This window comes from Durio zibethinus, chromosome 5 (genome assembly GCF_047325235.1).
Source record: "Durio zibethinus cultivar Kanyao isolate XHJ-2024 chromosome 5, ASM4732523v1, whole genome shotgun sequence".
NCBI lineage: Eukaryota > Viridiplantae > Streptophyta > Magnoliopsida > Malvales > Malvaceae > Durio > Durio zibethinus.
Window position 1 is genome coordinate 646,441 of NC_143166.1, and position 19,982 is coordinate 666,422.

Here is a 19,982-nt window from a genome sequence, read left to right on the forward strand (position 1 = left end):
TTATAGATGAGTGGAGGAAGACGAATTTTACATCAACAATTCCTACATGATAGTCAGTGTCGGATTCCTTGTTGCTGGTTCAATTGCAGCTTTTGCAGCTAATCAGCTCAATGTCAAAAAACAAAAGTCATTATCTTCTTTGGTCAAACCTTCATGTAGCTCAGTTTGTAATTTCCTAGTAATTTAATTTTTGGCAATCCTAGGTCATATTTTAATCAGCAAAAGAAAGATTGCACTTTTTCATTAATTGATGGTTTCCCATTAAAGAAATCTAGTGTTCATGGTTAACATCAATTACTAAACTTACATATTAAAAACAAGGGTATGTCATTTTTTTACTCCAGTTGCCTCTGAGCTTCATTATGTTGCTATACTTTTGCTTCGGTAACACTGAAACTCAGAAAATGGAGAAGCAAGCTTTGAGCAACATCCAATTGAGGGGGGCAATAAAAAGCAGTTTACATACCCTAATGATTACCTCAAAGAGAAGGCTGTGACGTAACTTCTTCAATCAAATTCTGACATCCTATTGTCAATGTACTTCAGTTTCCAAATAGGATTTACTCTTATTAACTTATAGCCTAAGAAATATTAGCTAGTCTTTGTTAATTAAATTTGAAGACCTTCTCTCAGGGGAGATTGAATATCCGCTACCTACTGACAAGTTTGACAGGGCACAGAAGGAAAAAATTTATGAAACTGAGATGGCAAACAATGCAAGTGAACTGGAACGGTTGCGCAAGTTAGCAAAGGAACTGGAGGAGAGCGAAGTGAAGCTCGAGGGTGAATTGCTTTAGTACTATGGTTTAAAGGAGCAGGAATAAGATATTATTGAATTTCAAAGGCAGCTCAAGATCAAGACAGTTGAAATTGACATTGCTGAATATTACCATAAACTCTTTGCGAAAAGAGAGGAAGAAGGTCCAAGAAGGGATTGCCATTGGAGCTTCTGTACAGAAGGAGCTGGAGGTGGCAAGTGTCAACGATATTCTAGTAACATTCTTCTAAAATTCTAGATTGATAATATTATTTTAATAATATTTTAGTAATATTTTAAATTGATTTTATAGAGAATATTAGATATTGATTAAGTGATTATAGGAATTGATTTAATCATTATTTCTATTTATTGTATTTTCTATTTTGTAACATTTTATCTCTGTATAAATAAGTTTTAAGCATCGTTGTAAAATACAAGTCATTACAATACAGTTTTCAGCATTTTCTTATTTGTTATGGTATTAGAGTCAAGATTTCTTTCCATTACTTTTTTCTAATTTCTCATGTAAAAGACTTTTTCCATATTCGTCTACACATGATGGGAGCTTATTAAAGTAGCTTATCCCACATTTAATAAATTTTCAATATCTTGTAGTCTTATATTAAGGTTGGTCCTTTCACTTACTGTTAATTGGTTTTAAGTTGAATTTTTAACATGATATCAAATGATTTCATGGTTCATTCCGAAGATGAACTACCTTGGAATAACCAATATTTGTTTATTCTCATCCTTGGTTGATTTTCATTTTTAACTTCATTTTTGCTTCCACGCTTCATTTTTTTTCTTTGTTTCTCTTCCCATCTTCAAAATTCATCTTTTATATCAATACTTATAACTTCTCACATCTTCATTTCATTTTTTTTTCAAGAGTTTAATGGTAGGTATTAAACAAGAGAATGTACAATCAATTTCAATTATCATTGACAAAACTAACTACAATAGGTAGGCTACAGCAATGCATAGTTATCTAAAGGGAATAAAATTATGACTTGTTGTTACCAAAGAACACAAAACACTAGAAAGAAAAAAAAAATCTAATGATAAATTTACAAATCAGCTAAAGGAATGTAAAAGTAAGAATCATCGAATTTGACATAGTTCACTAACACCACTGTTCCCTCTATCAATGTACATTTTAAGTGATTTGAACTTACTAAAGATGTTTGGGAATTTTTTGTCACACAATACAACTCTACTACTTTTGCTCATCAATATCATATTTTGACCACCTTATCTCGCCTTCATCAAGAAGCAGGTTAGTCGATTGATGATTTTTATTCTAAAATGCAACATTTATAGGATATGTTCGAAAATTTTGAGCCAGAATTCAAGAATGAAAATGATGCTAGTAATTTTATTACTTATTGAAATCAAATTCATCTTATTCAAATTCTAATGGCACTTTGAGATGGATTTGAGAATATCAGGTCTTTACTTTTGTGCCTACATCTCTTACCAACTATGGATAATGCCTTCATGAAATTGATATATGAGGAAACTCGGTTGGCTATGAGTCGAATTCATAGTGCTAATACTATTATTGCTATTGCTCCTAAAAAAATTACGAACTCTACTTTTCACAAGTTTTGTTCACAGTGTGAGAGAACTAATCATTCCATTTAGAAATGTAAAGTTAAATATCATTGTAACGGTAGTCTAATTCATGATCTTAGCATTGACAAGACTGTTATGGCAATAACTGCTGAACTAAATATTTCTAAGTCTTTTCTTGAAACCATTATAATCTTCACCACTAATCTTCAAACTTTGCTAAATTAAGTATTATCTCGATCTCATTTTCTTACCATGTCTGCTGCTACATCAGGTAATTTTGGTTATTTGATATTGCCTATGAAAATCATATGACTGCTGATGTTTCTTTGTTTAAAAGCAAAATACTTATACCTAATGGTCTAATAATTAAAATAGCAAATGGATCTATCTTAAAAGCTAGCCACATTGATAATACTGAAACCTCAAAACTATGTATATCTGACACTTATCTTGTTCCTAATCTTGCCTTAATTCTATTTGCCAACTTTGTGACCTTGGTCTTGATTTGCATTTTTCACAACAATATGATTGTATTATGCAGGTAGGGGTGAGCAAAAGTTAGTTTGAACTGACTAGACCATCCGAAATCAAGTGAATTTGATTGAATCGATTTGGTTTATTCGATTTTAGTTATAATCAATTTTTTAAATAGGTTAAATTAGTTAATTCAGTTGATTTTTTATTTTTAAAATTGATAACCGAACTGACTGAATTAATCAACTTTTTAATAAATAAAGGTAAAAAAATTCAGATAAATATTTTTATTTATTTTTTTCTTGTAAAATATTGTTGAAATTATTAAATTATTTAGTAATTTAGTTTGAATGATACTTGAGTTTGAGTTTGAGTTTGAGTTTTATTGAATTAAATTTGTGGTTAAATAATTATTCATAATAGAAAGAAAAATGATAAAAAAATTGGTTATTTAATCAAATTGATCAAACAAAACCTATTTTAGTCAATTCGGTTATAGTCGATTATTTAATAATATTTAGTCGATTAGATTATTTGTTATATGAAAGTGGATTAAGTCGGTTATTGATTTTTTTAAATCGAATCGATCGAATCGACTGATTACTCACCTCTAATATGCAGGATCTTCAAACAGGTCAAAAAGTTGAAATAGGGCGTAAGGTTGGAACATTGTTTGAGCTTGAAACATTGAAAATTCCATAACATTTGATTACTGCTGCGATATCTCAAATAACCAACTCTTTAGTTTCTTTAGATTTATGGCATTCGAGGTTATGACATGCATCTATTTCTCAAATAAAGTCACTTGCTTCCACTAGTGTTTTAGGTAATATTTCTCATAATATTTTTGATTGTTTGTCTTGTCAACTTGGAAAGCAAATTGCTTTCCCTTTTAATAAAAGTGATTCTATCTCATTTGTTCCTTTGATTTAATCCATTATGATAGTTAGGGTCTAGCTCCCACGCCAACCTTAGGATGTTTATGTTACTTTGTTATATTTATTGATAAATTCTCTTGTTATACTTAGATATATTTATCAAACAAAGAACTGAACTTTTATCAATTTTTTGTGAATTCAATCACATGATACAAACTCAATTTTCTAGAAAAATAAAAATCTTTAAGTTTGACAATGCTACTGAATATATAGAAATTGAGTTTCGTAACTTGTTAAAAGATGATGAAACTCTTCCTTATAGGTCTTGCCCATATATTTCATAATAAAATGGTCGAGGTGAAAGAAAACATCATCATATTCTTGATGCAGTTTGTGCCTTTCTCATTTTTTCTTTTTTTCTTGAACATTTTTGGGGTAAAACTGCTCTCACTACAGTTTACATTGTTAATCGTGTTTTCACACCAGTATTAAGCACACGATCTTCCTATGAGTGTTTATACAATAAAGTACCTGATTAACATTCTCTTAAAGCTTTTGGATGTGATTGCTTTGTTCTACTTCCTACTTATGAAAGGACTAAACTTAAACCTAGAGCTAGATTATGTTTTTTTTTTTGGTTATGGTATAGAACACAAAGGGTATAGGTGTTATGATCCAATGTATAAACATCTTCGCCTATCAAGATGTATAGTTTTTTGGGAATATAAAATGTTCACTAGTATGTCATCATTCTCCATGTATTTTTACAAATTTATCTTTTCATTTTTCTTTAAATGATGAGACTATTAGGGGTACTTTTAACTCAAACAGTGATCCATCTCCTTCCACTCCTACTATGTCTGACTTGATCGAAACTTCGATTGATATAATTGTCCCTTCACCATGCATATCGGCTCCACTTCATTGTTCCACCTGGTTAAAAGAACCCAGTAGTCAACTTCATGATTTTTATTGTTATTATGGTTTTGCCATGTTAAATGAACCTCACAATTTTTATAAAGCTGTCTCTAATCTTATGTGGCAACAAGCAATAGTAGAAGAGTTTCAGGCTCTTAAAAAAACTCATATTTGAGATATTGTTGAACGACCTTTTGATAAGTTAGTGATTGATTGTAAATGGGTCTATAAGATCAAAACCCGATTTTATGGGTTAATGGAACATTACAAAACTTATCTTATTGCTCGAGGATTTACACGAGAATATGGCATTGACTCTGAAGCAACTTTTGCCCTAGTTGTATGTTTTATATCTGTTCGTTCACTATTAACTGTTACTACAGATAGAAAGTGGTTAACCTTTCAAATGGATGTTAAATATGCTTTCTTGAATGGTTATCTAATCTATATTAAGCCACTTCTCGATTCGTCTATACCTTCTAACGTGGTTTATCATCTTCGACGTGTTTTATATGGTCTTAAGCAAGCCCCTCGAGCTTGGGTTTTGAATTTTAGTATCACTATTGCATAATTTGGTTTTACATTTAGTAATCATTATTCTGTTCTTTTTACTCAAACTACTAAAAATGTTACTATTCTTCTCTTATTTCATGCGGATGACATGATCATTACGGGTAATGATTTAAACGGTATTCAAGATTTGAATATTTTTCTTTATTCCAAGTTTAAGATGAAAGATCATGGTCCTTTGAGTTATTTTTTGGGCCTTGAAGTCACTAATGATTATATTAGCTTACATTTGTCTCAAACAAAGTATGCTTCTGATCTTATTGCTCGAGTAGGTTTAACTAATAGTAAGATTGCCTCTTCACTACTTGAATAGAATTTGAAACTTTTTCCTTTTGATGGTACACCACTTCTAGACCCTTCTTTGTGTCGAACTTTGGTGCATAGTTTTTTATACTTAACAGTTACTCATGCAGATATTGCCTATACTGTTCATCTAGTTAATCAATTTTTGTTTGCTATTTGATCTACTCATTTTGCTGCTATCTTTCAGATCCTATTATAAGTCAAAGGTACTATATTTTATAGTTTACATTTTTCTTCTACTTCTTTTTTGGACTTGCATCATTATTGTGAAGGTGATTGGGTAGAAGATCCTACTGATCATCGTTCTACCACAGGCTATTGTTTCTTTTTTGGTTTTTCTCTTATTTCTTGGCAAAGTAAAAAATAAATTATGATGTCCCGCTCTAGCATAGAAGCTGAGTATTGAACTCTTACAGATATCACATCAGAACTTCTATGGTTACGATAGCTACTTCAAGATATAGGTATTTCCAATCACTCTAGACCTTTATATTTTGTGATAATCAAAGTGCTATTTAGATAGCTCACAATGTTATTTTTTATGAGTGTACTAAACATATTGAAATTTACTGTCATTTCATTGGTCACCATCTGCTTGCTTGAACTCTTCGACTTGTTCATGTTACTAGTGCTAATAAAAAAGTAAATATCGTCACCAAATCACATCGACCTTGTCAATTTCTTATCCAAGTTTCCAAACTCAAGTTGGCTTATACATTATCATCTTGAGTTTGTAGGGAAGTATCAATGATATTCTAGTAATATTCTGATTATATTTTAAATTGATGATACTATTCTAATAATATTTCAGTAATATTCTAAATTGATTTGATATTGATTTAGAAAATATTAGATATTGATTAGGTAATTATAGGAATTGATTTAGACATTATTTCTATTTATTGTATTTTTTATTTTGTAACATTTTACTTATATATAAATAGGTTTTAAGTCTCATTGTAAAATACAAGTCATTACAATAAAATTTTCATCATTTTTTTCTTTTTCAACAAGAAAACAAATTAGGGCGCTACAAAGGCAAATTCAGCTCGATGCTAACCAAACAAAAGCTCAGTTATTGTTTCTCAAGCAACAAGTTTCTGGCTTCAAGCAAGAAGGCAAGAAGCCATCAAGAATGATGTTGAGGTTGAGAAGAAATTGAAAGCTACGAAGGAGTTAGAAATGGAAGTTATGGAGCTTAAGAGAAAGAATAAAGAGCTTGAACATGAAAATAGGGAGTTAATTGTTAAACTAGATGCTACTCAAGCAAAAATAAACTCCCTTTCCAACATGACAGTGGTAAGTCTCTTGAAACTCTCCTATGTATCATATTCTCAACTTAAGTAAAGGGTTAATGTTTAATGCATAGAATGATAAATAGGATAGGATGATAATTATTTTATATTATGTTTGGTTTGTATCTAAAGAAAGGGATAGAATTGTAAGAATGATTAATCATCTTTTTGACATAAGATGATTCAATCCTCCCAAAATGGAGAAGATTATTTTTAATTAATGGGATTGAACTTATATATTTTATTATACTCTTAAAAATTACATTAATAATTTAAATTGTATAAATTTTGAGAAAGGATAATTTTGACCAATAAATAAATTATTTTATCATAATCATTGGATACATCAAACATAAGATAATATAACATTATTTAATCTAATGCTAATCATAATATCATCATATCTTATCTTATCATAACCTTATACATTAATCACACCCAAGAGCTTTATATTCCTAATTATCTAATAATTTGCTGAGCAAGAGCGACAAAGGAAAATTGCTGACTGCCGAGGAACTAGAGCTACCTGCTAGATTGGTATGCCTGAAAACAAACATTATTGCATATAAATTTTATCTAGATGACTATAAGTCAAATATTTTATCGAAGACATTTCTCTGCGAAATTCAGAAGCATAAACGAAATTTTCTTTTAAAAAAAGAGAAGAGCAACAACCTAGGAACATGGCTTAGAGGATTTTTAGGAACCGCTTAGATACGGATTTTGGAAAATGATTTCAGAAGTTAAAGAAATCAGGTCTAGGCTGTGTGACCAGTAATAGCATAAATGTTCTACTTTGTGCTTCTACATGATTCTTTCTTTTGTTTGCCTCATGCTGTCGCAGAATGAAAGCAAGAGAGGAGGTCAATAATTTAAGACATGCAAATGAAGATCTGCTAAAGCAAGCGGAACGACTTCAGAAGAACAGATTTAGTGAAGTTGAAGAGCTAGTCTACCTTCGTTGGGTCAACGCATGCTTGAGATATGAACTCCGAAACTACCAGGCACCTGGAGGAAAAATAGCAGCTCGTGACCTTAAAAAAAGTCTGAGCCCCAAGTCCCAGGAGAGGGCTAAAGAGTTACTATTAGAATATGCAGGAACGAAACTTGGGCAAGGGGACACAGATCTTGAAAGCAACTACTCTCATCCATCCTCTCCTGGAAGTGAGGATTTGGATAATGCATCTATTGATAGTTCCAACAGTAGATATAGCAGTCTCAGTAAGAAACCTAGCTTAATCCAAAAGCTAAAGAAATGAGGCAAGAGCAAAGACGATTCAAGTGCTCTTTCATCACCAGCCAGATCACTCTCTGGAGGCTCTCCAAGCAGGACTAGCATGAGTCTCCACCCTAGGGGTCCACTAGAAGCACTTATGCTGAGGACTGCAGGTGATGGTGTCGCAATCACAAACTTTTGGTAAAATGGAGGAAGAACTCACTGATTCCCCTGTAACTCCAACTCTTCCAAACGTTAGAACACAAGCGTCTTCTGGTGACCCTTTGAATTCTGTTGCAGCGTCATTCCACTTAATGTCTAAATCAGTAGATGGAATTCTAGAGGAAAAATATCCTGCTTATAAGGACCGTCATAAGTTGGCCGTGGAGAGGGAGAAACAAATTAAGTAAAAGGCAGAACAAGCAAGGGCTGAGAGGTTTGGCGACAAGTAAAATTTCAATTCAAACTTTGAGTCTAGAGCAAAGGCAGAAAGAGAGAAACTTGTAATATTACCACCAAAACTTGCTCAGATAAAGGAGAGGACGGTTGTTTCTGGTGACTCAAGTGAGCAATCCAATGACTTTAAGCATGGAGATTCTCAAATGATAAGCAAGATGAAACTTGCACACATTGAAAAGAGACCACCTAGGGTACCCAGGCCACCACCAAAACCAGCCAGGGGCACTTCTGCTGGTGTGAATGCCACTATAACTGGACAACCTCCTGCTCCACCTTCACTACCTGGTGTGCCACCGCTGCCACCACCGCCTCCTGGTGGACAACCACCTCCGCCTCCTCCTCCAGGAAGCCTACCTAGAGGGGCAGGCAGTGGTGATAAAGTTCACCTAGCTCCTGAACTTGTTGAATTTTATCAAACATTGATGAAACGAGAAGCAAAGAAAGACACATCAACTTTGATTTCTACAACATCTAATCTATCAGATGCTAGGAGCAACATGATTGGAGAGACTGAGAACAGATCGTCATTCCTCTTAACTGCGTGTCAAAGTTTTCCTTTCCTTTCATTTATCTGTTTATCTTCAGATAAAGTGTAGATGTTCTTTAATCAAACTTAACAGCATGAGATTGCGTGAATTGATCCAGGTAAAAGCTGAAGTGGAAACTCAAGGTGACTTTGTCCAGTCCTTGGCAACTGATATTCGAGCAGCTTCCTTCACCAACATAGAAGATCTGGTGGCTTCTGTAAATTGGCTAGATGAGGAACTTTCCTTCTTGGTACGCAATAAATATTCACAAGCTAAAATACGTATTCATCTGTAAGAGGTACTTATAGTTTGGATTTAAAAGACACCTTATTGCATAAAAGAGGCACAGATCTTTCGAGGTAATATGGAAGAAAGATGCACCTTGGAACTAAACCATGGGTCTAAGACACGTGCAATGTTGCTCTCAATAGTCAGCTCTATTGTTCTACGACTCATAAAGAAAGACCTATTGCTCTACTTTTTTTCTTTTAATTTCTATCATCAGAAAAAGACCTAATATCATTAATTTAACTTCTATTGCGGCAAGATGTATTATATATGAATCCCATTGGTCATTTGTTTGACATATTCACTAGAAATTGTCTGTCTACCATATTGACTGAATTATCTTCCTTCACCTGTCTAGGTTGATGAACGAGCAGTTCTCAAGCACTTTGATTGGCCTGAAGGAAAGGCTGATGCATTAAGAAAGTCAGCTTTTGAATACCAGGACCTTGTGAAGTTGGAGAAGCAGATATCTTCCTTTGTTGATGATCTTAACCTCCCATGTGAAGCTGCTCTGAAGAAGATGTACAAATTGCTTGCAAAGTGTGCCAATTTGGATTCATTTAGTTTAATTTCTGAACCTTTGGGCAATAATCTACTTAAAACCTAAATAGAATGCTACTATTTTTCCTTTAGGAGCATGTCAGGAGGTCAGCCATTTTTATCAATTCTGATTTGCTAATTCATTTTTTTGTTTTTCAGAGTGGAACAACGTGTATATGCACTCTTACGAACACGAAACATGGCTATTTTACGATATAGGGAGTTTGGAATTCCAGTTTATTGGTTATTAGATTCAGGGATTGTTGGCAAGGTGTGAATCAAAACTATGAATTGAAAGGTTTATTTGGTCATTTTGTGCAATGTGTAGTTTTATACGTGGGACTTCAACTTCTTTGGTGGCAAATAATAATATGATATATAGACGTGTTGGGCCAAGATTTATGTGAAAAACCCTCCAATATAAAAGAAAAAAATCACAGACTACCAAAAAACTTTCGATTATAAAATAATAGACATACAAAATTTTTTTCTAACTAAAACTAGAGCTAATCAACAACTAGAGAGACAATTAGAGAAATCTCACCAAATAGGTGACTCAACAAATACATCGTGGATTTGTTCATAGAGAGCTTCAAACCAAATCTTCACCGGTCAGAATGTAGAACTCTGAATCATAAACTTGCTGGTTAAGTTTCGGCTCAATCAGACCACGGATTAACTTTCGTACAACCAACTTCTCTTCTCTTTTTTCTCTTTATTTTTTGGCTTTTCTTCTTTCTCTTCTTAGTTTGCGACACCACTTTAAAACAACCCTATCTCTTTTTATTAAGTAGCTAGGGCTCTGTGTAAAAAGAAAAACCAAAGCCCATGGCCTTTGATTGGTCCAAAACCAATTACATGAGGCTGAACCTTATTTTCCTAACAATCTCCCCCTCCAGCCCATTAGGAGGAGATTCATCACCATAGTAGTTTCATTTGGAACTTATCTTGGCCAAAGAACTCATTTTGGCCAAGTTACTACAGAGCTCAAGCTTCTCCTTAGGAAGAATCTTAGTTAACATATCGTTACATTCTCATTAGTATGGATTTTCTTCAACAACATCTATTCTTCCTCAATCACTAAACATAACCGATAATATCTAACATCAATGTGCTTTGTCCTAGCATAGTACATGGTATTTTTACTCAAATATAAAGCACTTTAGCTATCACAAAATATCACATACTCTTTTTAATTCAATACCAATTTAAGAAAAAAATGTTTCATCCAAAACATTTCTTTACCTACTTCGGTTGCTGCAATATACTCAGCTTCTATAGTTGACAAAGCAACACACATCTGTAATTTAGATTGTCAAAACACAGCTTCTCCTGCAAAAGTGAATAAATATCCTGAAGTAGATTTTTTACCATCAAGATCACCTACCATGTCAGCATCAGTAAACCCTTCTAGAACTGATTGTAAAACTCTATAACTCAAGCACATTTTTGAAGTGCCCCTCAAATATTTGAAAATCCATTTTACTGCTTCCAAGTGAACCTTTCTCAAATTAAAAAGAAATCTGCTTACTACACTAATCGTATGATCAATGTTAGGCCGTGTACAACTCATAAGATACATTAAAAAATTGATTGCAGAAGAATAAAGAATATTAAACATAGCTAGTTGCTCTTCCTTAGACACTAAATAAGTTTTCTTACTCATATGAAAATTGTTGGCAAGTGGACTGCTAATTGATTTAGCATGTTACATATTAAACAAGTGCTTGTTGAATCTACTAAACACTTGTTCAACATACTTTTTTTGTGACAACCATAGCTTTTCAGCTCTTCTATTCGAATAATGTCCATATCAAAAATCCATTTTGCCGGACCTAAATTCTTCATGTTAAAGGACTTAGTCAATTGTTATTTTAACCTGCCAACCATACTAGTATCTTGTTTCACAATCAACATATCATCAATACATAATAAGAGAATAATAAAGTTACTATCAAAAAATTTTTTGACATACATACGAGGATCTATTATCGTTCTTTTATAGCTGTAACTTACCATAAAAGAATCAAACTTCTTGTATCACTATTACAGAGTTTGTTTCAAGCCATACAAGCTTTTTTTTAATTTGCAAACTAAGTGCTCTTTCTCTTTAACTTCAAAACTCTTAGGTTGATTCATATAAATGTCCTCTTGTAAGTCACCATGCAAGAATGCAGTTTTAACATCAAGTTGCTCAAGCTCAAGATTCAAACTAGCTGTTAATCCTAGTACCACTTGAATGAAACTCATCTTCACAACTGAAGAGAAGATCTCATCAAAATTGATGCTAGTTTTTGAGAAAAACTTTTTACCATCAATTGAGCTTTGTACCTTACTAGCTTGTTACCATCTTTTTTCAACTTGAATGCCCATTTATTTTTCAATGACTTTTTCCCTTTCGAAAGTTTAGTAAGATCATAAGTATCATTTTTCGTAATGACACAATCTCTTCTTTCATTGTTTTGAACCAGTGTTTTTTATCCAAAGTAATTTGTACCTTTTGAAAGCTCTCTGGCTTCCTCTTACTAGTAACTAAAATAAAAATAAACTTGGATACCTGGTAGATGGCCTGCGCTCTCTAGTAGATCTCTTAGGCTGAGACTCTATATCACTTGATGTCAAAGGTAGCTTCTTATATTTAACACTCACAGGCAGAGAGGATTACTCTCTCTGCTCAAAACTGATTGCATCTAGCTCATCACTAACTGTGACTGGCTCATTCATATCCTCAAGTTCTGTTTCTTGTTCATTTTCATCATCTATGACTTTTTCCTGTGAAATCTTTATCGGTGTTGAAATATCATACGTAACAGTAATTCGTATAGTCTTCTTATTTTTTTCAACGTCTATTATGGTTTTTTTCATGAAAGATCACTTATCTGCTTCTGACTGTCTTTCTCTTCACTGGATTCCATACTCTGTAGCTAAATTTATCATCACCATATCCTACAAACACACACTGTATAGCTTTACTATCAAGCTTTGACCTCTGCTCTTTTGGCACATACATGAATGCTTTACACCCGAAAACTTTCAAATGAGAGTATAAAGTATATTTTTTTGTTCACACTCTTTCTAAAATGTCAAAGTTCAAAAGAATTGATGATGATTTGTTAAGCAAATAATAAGCTATGTTGACTCTTCACCCTAGAATGGCTTTGGTAATTTTGCCATCCTCAACATGCATCTGACTTTTTTCACAATAGTGTGATTCATCCTTCAGCTATACCATTATGTTACAGTGTTCTAGGTTTTGTCATCTCATGCCTGATTTTATGCTTTGAACAATACTTTTCAAAGTCTTTGAATGTGTATTCCTCACCATTATCAGTCCAAATACACTTCAAGAGCAACCCTATCATCCTTTCTATCATGACATAAAATTTTTAAAAATACTGCAATACCTAGCTTTTGTTTTTCAACATATATACCCAAGTCTTACGTAAAGCATCATTAATAAAAGTAACAAAATACCTGCTACTACCTAATGACTCAACCTCAATGGGATCACATATGTTAGAATAAATCAATTCAAATATATTTTTTTTTCTGTGAGAACTCTTACAAAAATAAACTCTATGATGCTTATCAAACAAACAATAATCACATGAATTGAGAAACATACTTTTGGTCAAGGAAACGAGAGATTGCCTTACCAAAACCTGTAATCCTTTTTCGTTCATGTGTGCTAGCTTCTTGTGCCACAAGTTTGTTGAAGCATCATCTTCAATGACATTTACTTGGTTGTCGTTTAATTGCATCGATGTCTTATACATTATGCAGCATAGTTTTTTCTTTGTAACTATCATAGATCCTTTGAGAAGCTTTCATTGTCCATTCTTTTGTCAACTCTCATATCCCTCCTTATCAAGGACATTAATAGCAAGTAAGTTCATTTTTATATTCAAAATGTGTCTGACATCCCTTAAAGTCAACATTTAACCTGTACTAGTTTGTACAATAATATCACCAATCCCAACAATCTGTGACACACTCTTATTTTCTATCCTAGTATAACCAAAGTTTTCTAATTTGTAAATTATAAACAACTTTCTTTTAAGAACACAATGAATTGTCACTCCTATGTCAACTATTCAATCAATGTCGGGATCATCAACATGATTACAATTACTATGTGTACAAATTAAAGTAATTGAATCGCTATCTGAATTCACTATTGTAATATTGCCATCATCTGAACTCTTACTTTTCTCATCTTTTCGCTCTTGCTTCAAGATTTTACAGTGTCATTTTATATGACCTACCTTATCACAATGGAAACACTTCACTTTATCTCTGGACTTGGATCTATGTTTAGACTTACTATGACCTTTTGAGTTTTGACTTCTGTCGATGTTTTTGCCCTTGTTCTCTGTTACCAGAGCTTGATTCTTAGAGTCTACATTTTTTTGCCTTACTTTTTCATTAAGTGTATTGTCTTTTACCATATCCAATATTACCTTATAATTAGGAGCTAAATTAAAAATAGTCACAACTAGAGTATTTCAACTGTCTAGCAATGAACCTAAAAAAAATAACGCCTTCATTTCACGATCCATCTTAAGCTCCATAGTAGTCATTCGATTAAATATATTTTGAAAATCACTAAAGTGCTCTGTAATAGATCGTTCATCCTTGTACTGTAAAGTTGCAAGCTTTTTAACAAACATAACTTTATTCATATTTATTTTTTTCTTATAATGTTGTCAATTTTTCTCAAATAATATGCGCATCTGCCTCCTGTGCTATATTATGAAACACGCTAATATCAACTCATTTTTTATTGTAGCCAGCATCTTTTTATTTAACTTCTTTCAGCTTTCATCTTTCATATCTGCTGATTTAGTCGAATCACCCAATACCTACTCATACAAATCTTTGCAATATAAATGATTTTCTATCATAGGCTTCTAAATTGAATAATTTGATGCTGTCAATTTTATCATAGAATCTGTATCATCCTCTATGATCTCAAATAGAATTTACTTCTATTTTAGGCTACTTCTGTATCGTTGTCTCAAAATAACTCTCATTCTTATATTACTTGTTGGGTCAAGATTTACGCGAAAAATCCTCTGGTGTAAAAGAAAAAAATCATGGACCACTAAAAAAATTTTCACTATCAAATAATGGATATACAAAGTTCTTCTCTAGCTAAAATTAAAACTAATCAACAATTAGAGAGACAATTGAAAAAATCTCATCAAATAGGTGACTCAACAAATACACCCTGTATTTGATCCTAGAGAGCTTCAAATTTGATCTTCACCGTTTAGAATGTAGAACTCTGAATCATAAACATGCTGACAAAATTTTGGTTTAATCGGACCATGGATCAACTTCCGCTCAAACAACTCTCTTTTCTTTTCTTTTTTCTCTATTTTTTTGGCTTTTCTTCTTTCTCTTCTTGGTTTGCAACACCACCTTAAAACAATCTCACTTTCTTTTATTAAGTAGCTAAGACTGTATATTAAAAAAAAGATCAAAGCTCATAACTTTTGATTAGTTAATAACCAATTACATGAGGTCGAATCCTATTTTTTTGACAGAGCGTAGCTCACTAAGTGGCACCCTCTTATGACGTGTGATGGCAAGTTGATCAACACTACTATGTTATGCTACTAATAGTTCAACATGTCGTTGCTAAGTTAAGGATTTGGATCATTAGAAGGGCCATACGGAAAATTTTACATTTCTGTGAGTTTGGCATACTTTTCTAGGTTTATATTGAAGTGTTCTTATGATATCGAATATGCATAATTTGCTGTACGCAATTAAGTACAGATGAAACCACCACTACGAATATAAAATTATTATGTAACTTTTACTACTATATAATGCAATTACTTCTTTCGCATATTGCAGATCAAGCTTTCATCTGTGCAATTGGCGAGGAAATAGATGAAACGTGTTGCATCAGAACTCGATGCATTAAGTGGTCCTCGGAAAGAACCAAATAGAGAATTTATACTTCTGCAAGGTGTCCGTTTTGCATTCCGTGTTCATCAGGTATTTTGCTTTGGAATTGGTTCTCTTGGTCTTAAGCATTAATGCTAAAGGTAATAAAATTTCTTTAATTTTATTATTTATTTATTTTAAGATGTCTAGTTTAAGATCTTTAGTTTCCATTGAAACCTGAATTCTGATTCCTGTCTAATCGAAAGAATCCCTTACTTGTACTGCTTTAAGTAGAGCTCTCGCTTAAATTCTAGTTGAAAAATAAAATCAAATAAATGACAACTGGATTTCTTTTTTCCTCCAGTTTGCGGGTGGTTTTGAGGCAGAAAGCATGAAGGCTTTTGAAGTAACTTAGGAGCCGCGTCTATACACAAATGGGAGAAGACAATAAGCCTGAAGCATGATATGCTATTTTTGGCCTTTTAACTATTTTCTTTGTTTCTCCGCTATTGCGTTTATACTTGAATAGATTGGATACTGTACAATGAACCTGCCCGGTTCAATTAGAAAAGGAAGACGGAAAAAAGGAAAGAGAAATATTACCGCAAGGGTATAATTTGAGGCTTTGTGGTTCAAGTTTTGTTAATATAAGCTTAAATTTATGCTAACATTTATACAATGGTACCTGAATTAAAAGAGCTGCAAAAATTGTTCTATATTATATTAAAATGCTATAACTAAGTATTTGACTCAATGATGGATGCATGTGACCCCTTGTTAGAATTGAATTCGTATTCTCATTTTCCTCAAAATAAAACATAACAAACCTCACAAGAGGTAGCTTTCATTGTCCAATAAAAAAAGTAAACAACTGACGAGATGAAAAACACAGCAGAATCTGGTAAGTCTTCAAATTTCTACATCTTTTACTATCTCTAACTTAGTTATAGGTTTCTGTGAGCCATTTGCACCACCCAGATACAAAGCAGAAAGCTTCCTTTCGGGATAGTTACCATCTCTTAGATTTTTATTATCCTCTAGGTCCCTAACAAATAAGCCAAATTTGAAGTCCAGTGCTTTTTCTGTTAATTTAAAGGAACCTATCACATCAATTCCTTATTCAATTGCTACAATAAAATCCGATCACTTTTGTTTCAAGAAGATATTCAATATGGAAAAGAGAATTAAGCATTAAACAATGTTTCATAACTACTGGCCAAAAAAAAAAAAATACAATCTTTCATAACTGCATTATCGAATTGTGATTACAAGACTTCTGTCCATGAACTTGGCACCTCCTACCTTCCCTTGAACTTCTGGAGGCAGAAAAATGACTCGTCTTTGGTCCCCTGCTTCCACCAACAACTCAGATCCTCCTCTATACTGCATTTGTCACATATTTAAGTAACATCATACTGTATGAATTTCTGAACTTCACAATAAGTTAAGAAGTAGAATAACATGTGAGCAACAAGCAAGTTAAATACCCCAAAAAAAGGTTTCCAAGAAGTTAGTTGAATTCTTACTTGTATCTGACAAACTAGCAACAAGCAAGTTAAATAACCCTAAAAAAGGTTTCCGAGCAGATTGTTAAATTCTTAGTTGTATCTGACCAACTAAGCTACTTAAACTTAATGCATCATTTCCTGTAGTAAAAAGTATCTCTATCAGCTCTTGTGGCATTAACAAATGCAGAATGCAATATTTCCCTCTCCAGGCACAACTTCACTTTTGCTCATTTCAAAGATTAATTAGAGGGAGAGTTGTATCTAACAGACTAAGATACTTAAACTTAATGCATCAATTCCTGTAGTATAAAGTATCTCTATCAGCACTAGAAGCACTAACAAATACAGAATGCAATATTTCCCTCTCCAGGTACAACTTTATTTTTGCTCATTTGGAAGATTATTAAAGATATGAAAGAAAAATTTTTGCCACCACGTGAGAAAACCCTCAGAGCTATCAGAAAACATGGAAGAAATGAAGAGTTCAGATCTGAACATACTTGATACAGCTTGATCTCTGACTTGTCAAAACCAGGCATGAGAAGAGTTACTGATTTTCTTGCTGCATCAAAATTTATTGAGGACACCATTCTAGACTTCTGGCCTGCCGGCAAAGAAAGAAGATCCCTTGCACCTTCACTGGAATTGTTCAGAATGATGGCATTCAAATCTTGAGAGGAACCCATTGAGAGATTTGGAATGAAAGCAAATGGCAAGGGTGAAAAATTCTCCTCCATGTTTTCCATAAATTTTACATCCAAATGAGGGGAAGCAATGGCGAATGCACCAGAAACCAGGGTACCAGCTTGAATTGCACAACCCCAATAGCGCAATGCAGAATTTAGAGATGTTGGAATGTTTGGATTCATTACAAGAAAGCAGCCAAATTGATGAGGTTCTGAAACGGTAGAAGATCCTCTCTGCACAACTTACAGTCACTCAGCCCTATTTGATCTACATGAAAACTTAGTAATAGATAAATTGAAATCCACATTTACCTCAAGAATTCGTTCCAGACTGTCCCATATTTCTGCACTCATTATTCCATTGAGTTGGGATGGCTTCCCACTTATGCCTATGGCTTCATCTACAAGTCTCAGGAGTGAAGGACCAGCCAATCTCCCAAGATCAGTCTTCTCAGCCATGCTCCGCAGGTATTTTAAGTACAGTCTGTACATGGTTGTACATAGTCATAAGGTTGTGTATAGATCATTTTGAACAAGAAAGGTGTTTTTTTTTTTTTTTCTTTTTCCCATGGGGACTAGGGGAAGAGAAAACATTATTTCCAAACCTTGCTTTACTGCTTGCACCTATCATTCGTAGGGTTTCCTCGGTGCTGATACCATCATAAATTATTATGTCAAATTTATCTTTTTGATGGTTCCTTCGAGCCCATTTCCCAAATAATCCCAGAAGCCTTACAAGTGCAAGTACTGAAAAGATAGAATCCATCCCAGGAAGCACCCCGAGCTCTTCTCCAACAACCTACTACATGCCAAATAAAGATACAGAGCGAAGTACCGTGCAGACAAATAAAACACCAAAGGTAAGGAAGTCAACACAGAAAAAAGATGATGAGATATTACATACCCACCCCTTCAAGAACTCCTTGTGTCAAATTAAGACGGGCATCAGCTTGCTTCAGCTCATTGAGCGGTTCAAGAAGCATCTGCAGTTTAACAAATAATCCATTCTCAGCATAGAGCCATCAGAACCAATTCGACATAGATGGAATATGGAAAAGAAAGAAAAAAAGAAGCATACTTTAGTTGTTTCCAACCTAACAACTGAAAGGTTGCCACTGCATACAATAGGAGAGGACTCAATCTTACAATTGAGAAGGTAATCAGCAGTGCGATCCTGGCCGTGTAACACTAAGCATGTACTCAGTCCAGCCATTGCATAATGCTAAGCAACAGCAAAGCAAGTCAAAATGGGAGGGGGAGAAGAAAAAGATTAGTTTTGCCTGCATGATAAAAACTCGAAAGGGGCCAAATAATAATCAGTAGATGAATGATGCTAAAGTTGTCAGCCTTTAACACAGCCTCAAGTCCTCAACCAAGATACTAGAAAGAAGAATTTAGAGTAAATCTAATTCGTCTGATCACCACTCACCAATCTATGTGTCTAAATCTAATGAAAAGAAAAAGGCATATTAGAAAGTATTGAATAAGAAAGAGAAAAACAGATAAAATGCAAAGAAATAGAAAAGGAACCTGGGCAGCAAAAACAGCGGAGGTGGTCTTGCCGGAGCCACCTTTTCCTAAGAAAGTGATCAATCTTGTACTTGTAGCGTTTGAAGAAGAAGAATCAGCGTTGTCATTAATATTGCTAACAGAAGAAGCCGCCTTAAAAAGAATTACTTGAGATGTTTTTCTCCTTAAAGGACTCGAAGGGAGGAGAAGAGGGGAAGAGAGAAAAGAAGACATTTTTTTTTTTAATATTTTCGCAGAAGCTCTTTGTAATCTTCACTCTGCAGATAGAATTCGATAGCGGATTGGATCAGGTGTTGATGTGCGGGGCCGATTCTGGCCCAATTGGACAGATATCTTTAAAACGCCAGCCCAGCCTGTTCCCTCATCTATATAATTTCTTCTACACTAATTAATTCACTACGTTTTTTTTTTTTTTTATTTTAAAAGTTATTCCGAATTGAATTTGATTATTGAAATTAATAATTTAACTACCTTGTTATCCGTATGATACAAGGATTATTTTTATTTTATTTAAATTTAAATTAATATTATTAAATTATTAACATTTTCAAAAAATA

General features: G+C 33.4%; 1 protein-coding gene and 1 pseudogene across 2 annotated transcripts; one reads left to right on the forward strand and one right to left on the reverse strand.

Moving 5' to 3' along the window:
- Positions 1–46: 46 nt before the first annotated feature.
- On the forward strand, positions 47–9,961 carry LOC111282418 (uncharacterized; annotated as a pseudogene).
- Positions 9,962–16,804: 6,843 nt separating this feature from the next.
- On the reverse strand, positions 16,805–19,665 carry LOC111282943 (P-loop containing nucleoside triphosphate hydrolases superfamily protein). 2 transcript variants are annotated; one of them, XM_022871253.2, is made up of 7 exons: positions 19,426–19,665; positions 18,974–19,117; positions 18,804–18,878; positions 18,501–18,694; positions 18,208–18,379; positions 17,710–18,129; positions 16,805–17,084 (listed from the first exon to the last, which is right to left on the reverse strand). In XM_022871253.2, the coding sequence occupies exons 1-7, from the start codon at positions 19,636–19,638 to the stop codon at positions 16,953–16,955; spliced, it is 1,350 nt and encodes a 449-aa protein (XP_022726988.2). In that variant the 5' UTR covers positions 19,639–19,665; the 3' UTR covers positions 16,805–16,952. The 2 variants fall into 2 exon arrangements, with proteins under 2 accessions (XP_022726988.2, XP_022726992.2); XM_022871257.2 differs by having other exon boundaries at positions 18,974–19,175; positions 19,426–19,564.
- Between the last annotated feature and the right edge of the window lie 317 nt (positions 19,666–19,982).